Source organism: Hibiscus syriacus, unplaced genomic scaffold (assembly GCF_006381635.1).
Source record: "Hibiscus syriacus cultivar Baekdansim isolate YM2019G1 unplaced genomic scaffold, ASM638163v2 tig00111506_pilon, whole genome shotgun sequence".
Taxonomy (NCBI): domain Eukaryota; kingdom Viridiplantae; phylum Streptophyta; class Magnoliopsida; order Malvales; family Malvaceae; genus Hibiscus; species Hibiscus syriacus.
In genome coordinates, this window is record NW_024063109.1 from 94,912 (window position 1) to 100,158 (window position 5,247).

The following is a 5,247-nucleotide window of genomic DNA, read 5'->3' on the forward strand; positions in this document are numbered from 1 at the left end:
CATGGGATGCCTCTGGTGTGTCAGTACTGTATCTACCATGTGCTACACAGACACGTTGTAGTGGAAATGTACAATTTGCAAAAAAATATCCACATTCAGTGAAAACAGATGCAGTGCAAATATGTAAAGTTTTAGTTCTTGGTTTTAAGCAAAGATCAAAAGTGATTTTTTCATGCCTCTCTACCTGAGTGTTCAAACGTGTTGACAACATTTTTCATTTTTGCAATTACTGATCTTAGATGTGCCTAAACAGAACTTCATATAGATTACTTCTAATGAACCGACCATGTAATTTTATTTTGGCTACATAAAGCATGTTCACTAATTTAGTAAAATAAATTGGGTATTTTTAAAGAAAAATTAAAAATTACGGGTCAGGGTTCTAGCTCGCTAGATTACAAGGGTTCACATGTTAAAATTCTTTAAATAAATAATATCTTATATTTACTTCAGATTTATAAAAAAAATGATTTATCCGGTTTGAATATTCAAAACTGACAAACGAGTCAAATTAATCACCTAAATCAAACAAATCGAATTTATGTAATTTGGATAGTTTGTCCAATTAAAAATTTTAAATTATATAATTGATAAAAATAAATTAATTTGTATCAGGTATTCTATTTTTTTCAAATACCGATCATTACATGTCCATACACATATCAACTTTTTTTCTACTCAAAAAATTATATACTCGAAATTTTGGATACTTGAAAAAGAATGACTACTCATTATGAACCCTAATTACATATAATGTCAATGAGTAAATGGATGTCCCTTGTTCTCATATGTAATGAGATAAGGGGAGGTAAGATAGTAGGTTGCCCCCAACACTAGGTTGAGAGCAATTTCCGTAGGAGACCTCCAAATTATGAAATGCACTCCATGAGACTCGATATCACGACATCAAGATTAAGAGCCTCAGTGATATTACAATATTTTAGGCGAGAAAATAACCTCAGTGACCAAAAATCCCAGATAATATACGATTTTGATCAACTTTTTTTGGATTTGCGAAAATGACCAACAAAATCGCAATGCGATCTCTAATTCGCATTGCGATCTCCACTATCGCAAATTCGCGTTGCGATAATTGAAAATCGCGTTGCGATAGTTGAAAATCGCGTTGCGATTTTCCATTTCGCATTGCGACTTTCCATTTCGCGTTGCGATTTTCCAGTTCGTGTTGCGATAGTCTACAGTTGTCGTTGCGATTTTCCAAATTCGTTGCGATAGTCTACAGTTGCCGTTGCGATTTTCCATTTCGCGTTGCGATTTTTCAGTTCGCGTTGTGATAGTTAAAAAAAAGATTTTGTTTCTCTAAAAAGATAGTATCCGTGCGGACGTGTCGAAGACACGTATTACCACGACCACGACCACGACCACGACCACGAGACGGCGGCGGCGGCGCGCGAGAGTCCCCCTTGTTCTCTATCACTCAACAAGGAAGTGGGAAAGCCAAGCCTTAAATACCATTCTCAATAGTGTTTCCAATACTATGTGGGATTGAGCATTACCAACACTTGTTTCCAATACAATGTGATTATTCAGGAAACAATTAACAATCATGCACCTTAAAACAACTGAATTAGCAACCAATTGCATTAGTGTTATACGATTAAATATGTCATAATTAAAAGTCAATCTACAATCAATCGCGATTATTGCAATTTTAAGCAAAACATTCAAAAATAATATCACTATTTAAGGCTCAATCCCACATAGTATTGGGAACAAGTGTTGGTAATGCTCAAATCCCACATAGTATTGGAAACACTATTGGGAATGATATTTAAGGCTTGGCTTTCCCACTTCCTTGTTGAGTGATAGAGAACAAGGGGGACTCTCGCGCGCCGCCGCCGCCGTCCGTCTCGGGTCGTTGTCGTGGTCGTGGTCGTGGTCGTGGTCGTGGTCGTCGACACGTCCGCGCGGATACTAATCTTTTTAGAGAAAATTCTTAAGAAACAAAATCTTTTTTTTAACTATCGCAACGAATTTGGAAACTGTAGACTTTCGCAACAACAACTGTAGACTAAACGACATTTTAGACTATCGCAACGCGAAATGGAAAATCGCAACGCGATTTTCAACTATCGCAACGCGAAATGGAAAATATCGCAACGCGAATTTGCGATAGTTGAGATCGCAATGCGAATTAGAGATCGCATTGCGATTTTGTTGGTCATTTTGGCAAATCCAAAAAAAGTTAGTCAAAATCGTATATTATCTGGGATTTTTGGTCACTGAAGTTATTTTCTCTATTTTAGGCTACTCCTGCTACTGTTGATCTGAAAATGATTTCCCCCTCTTCTGGTTTTGTTTCTGCTTATGTCTGAATCTGTTTCAAGGAGGATGAGCGTTATGCCTGAACAAAGGATGGATCGCTTGACCGCCATGGCCGGCCAGCCCGAAAAGGGAAAACTGGAGGATGGAGATGTGCTATGTTTATATTAGGTAAGTAGTTTTATATTTATATCAACTTTTAAGTTATAATAATGTTTACATTGTTATGTTTTTATTGTTTTCCAACAGTGAATCAGGGACTCGTTACGTTAGCATTCGCAGCGGTGGAGGTGAACTTGGTTCTGTTTTCGAAATCTGTTCTAAGGCAAACTAATGCCGAGGCAACTAACACATTCAGTAGATGGATGGGAACTGTTTACCTTTTCTCTTTAATGGGTGCTTTTTTAAGTGATTCCTACTTGGGAAGATACTCACATGTGTCTCCTTCCAGGTTCTCTACCTTATTGTAAGTAAGCCTTACTCAGATTCAGATATCATTTACTCAGTTCAGGCTTATTGAACTGATATTTATTGTTATTTTTCGACAGGGGTTGATAACAATATCGTTGGTGACACAATTGTTTCTACTAAAACCCCAAGGTTGTGGCAAACTAGGAAAGTTATGCGAACCTCATTCTCCAGCGGAAACTGCAATATTTTATGTGGCAAACTAGGACAGTTTTGTCCTCTGTAGTGTTCATACAAATGTTCTCTCTTTGTGGAGCAAGGAGCTGCCATGGACAGAACAACGATCTCGACCTTCCATATCCCACCAGCTAGCATATTTGCATTCGGTATCATAAGCACATCAACATTCATTCTATCGTATGACAACTCATAGTTCCTTTATACTACACATATAACTACCCATTGCCGAAGAGCACATTGATAACCCAATTCCCACACTTTTCAATCCATCAGGTATTTGTGTTGCAAAAAATTCCATCTGCGCAACGTATACCAATGCTTCAGACACTCCCACCACCACATATTGTGGAATCTGCCGGAAAATGGTTAAACCGCTTGTGTTTTGGCCGTTGGCGTGTTTTAGCCTTTGTTGCCCGACGATGGCTGGCAATTATCATGGATGCCATTGCCAGGGCTATGCCGATTCCTATTCCCTTTAACGACGGTGATGGCCATTACATCGAAGAATGGGAAACCGGGTTGGGTTCCACCGGATTTGAATGCTGGATATTTGGATCGTTACTTCTTGCTCTTAGCTACATTGACTGCACTTAACCTGGTCCTTTTTATTTTTTTTTGAACGGTAAAATGAAGGGTGCAACACAAAGACTTCTCAAGAGGACACCCATCCTAGTATTACTCTTGTCCAAACACGTTTAACTGCGGAGTTTTGATAGGATCCGATGTATTAGTGCTGGTATGATCGCACCTAACTTGATCCTTTTTATTACTTGCGGTAAAAGGTATAATCCCATACCGTTCGAGAGCAGAGCTATAGACATGAAAATGGAGACTCGAAATCAAGCTAATGAAGTTTGAGCATGGAGAAAGAGAATGAACTGAATGTTTTCTCTTACAAAAACATTAGAGTTAATAAATTTGATTGTAGTAACTTAATATACATAATATATTTTTAAAATTTCAACTTTATGTAATAACTTACATTTTCATCAAAATAGAAATAGAAAACAAGGGATATCATGAAAAAGAAAGAAATTATATTATTTATAACATAAAACAAATTAAATAAGAGTAAAAAAAATTTAGCTGACCATATTCTCATATGTAATAGGATAAGAGAAAGTAGGATAGTAGGTTGCCCCCAACGCAAGGTTGGGAGCAGTTTCCCTGAGAGACCTCTGGCAGTCAAAATTATGAATTGTTCACCGTGAGACTCGATCCCACGACCACAAGATTAAGAGCCTTGCACTATTATCAAATAAGAACCCTGGACCAATTCAACGAGCAGAGAAAATAACTTCACCGAAATTTTGCTTCTCTTCCGTTGTCTTATATATGAAAATATTCCCCCACTTTGCCCGCCTTTTCTCCGGTCATCGTCCGCGGTGCTCTATTTGCAGACAAAGCTAAACGAAAACATTAACAACCCAAAGTCTACGTTGTTGACTGCGTTCACTCTAGGTATTAATACTACTGTCAGTACTGTGCTATCCTAGATTTGAGGTTTCATTTTCTTGCATTGCCACTTTTAAAACTGATAATGTGGCGAGTCTATTGTCTAGATTGTTGTTGATTTGTATCGTTCAATTTGAATGCTTATACAAACATTAATCATGGCTAGATAGCAGAGACTTATATGAAAGGTGAGTTTCCATTTTTTATGTACTTATTTCTGTTGTTGTCAAAACTGAATAGCAGTATTTTGATTAATACTATCGTCAAAACTTGCAGGTGTTGTAATAGCAGAGTATTTTGTCGGAACGATTCCATTGAAGTCTGCCCTTGGTTGGTGACAGATATATGCCACGGACGGGGGCAAAAGAGACTAAACTCCGTGAAAGCAACAACCTCAAGAAAATTAAGAATAAAAGTCCAAAATTTTAATTTTATTTTCTTAAAAATAATGAGTATACAAAAAATTTAATTTTCTTTTCTTTTTTCTTCAACACATTAAACTAAATTTAATAACTTTTCCAAAATAATGGGTTGCACTTGACCCTTATAGGACTTAGTGCATCTGCCACTGCTCATACTCCCTATTACCTGAGAAAGAGAATTTATTTATATCATACTATGTAACAATTCAAAATAAAATATGAAAAGAGAAAGAAATTTATTACAAAAATATCATTTAAATATGATATTATAATCCTGTAAATGTTGATTTTATCATAACTTCCTAAAAAGAATGTGTGATATATATGTCTAAGCAGGGAAAATCAAATCCTTGTAACTAAATTTTATTGTATTTATTATTAATAAATGGATTAAACGCATGCTTTAAAATTGAGGATTAGAAAATTGAAATAGCCTGCT

The 5,247-nt window shown here is 36.4% G+C and overlaps 1 protein-coding gene and 1 pseudogene across 1 annotated transcript; one reads left to right on the plus strand and one right to left on the minus strand.

Annotated features, from left to right (window-relative positions):
* Window positions 1-2,362: 2,362 nt before the first annotated feature.
* LOC120164228 (protein NRT1/ PTR FAMILY 7.2-like) lies at window positions 2,363-2,956 on the plus strand. The gene is made up of 3 exons (XM_039173988.1): window positions 2,363-2,454; window positions 2,533-2,749; window positions 2,832-2,956. The coding sequence occupies exons 1-3, from the start codon at window positions 2,442-2,444 to the stop codon at window positions 2,836-2,838; spliced, it is 237 nt and encodes a 78-aa protein (XP_039029919.1). The 5' UTR covers window positions 2,363-2,441; the 3' UTR covers window positions 2,839-2,956.
* Window positions 2,957-3,562: 606 nt separating this feature from the next.
* Window positions 3,563-3,681, minus strand: LOC120164349 (annotated as a pseudogene).
* Window positions 3,682-5,247: the final 1,566 nt, after the last annotated feature.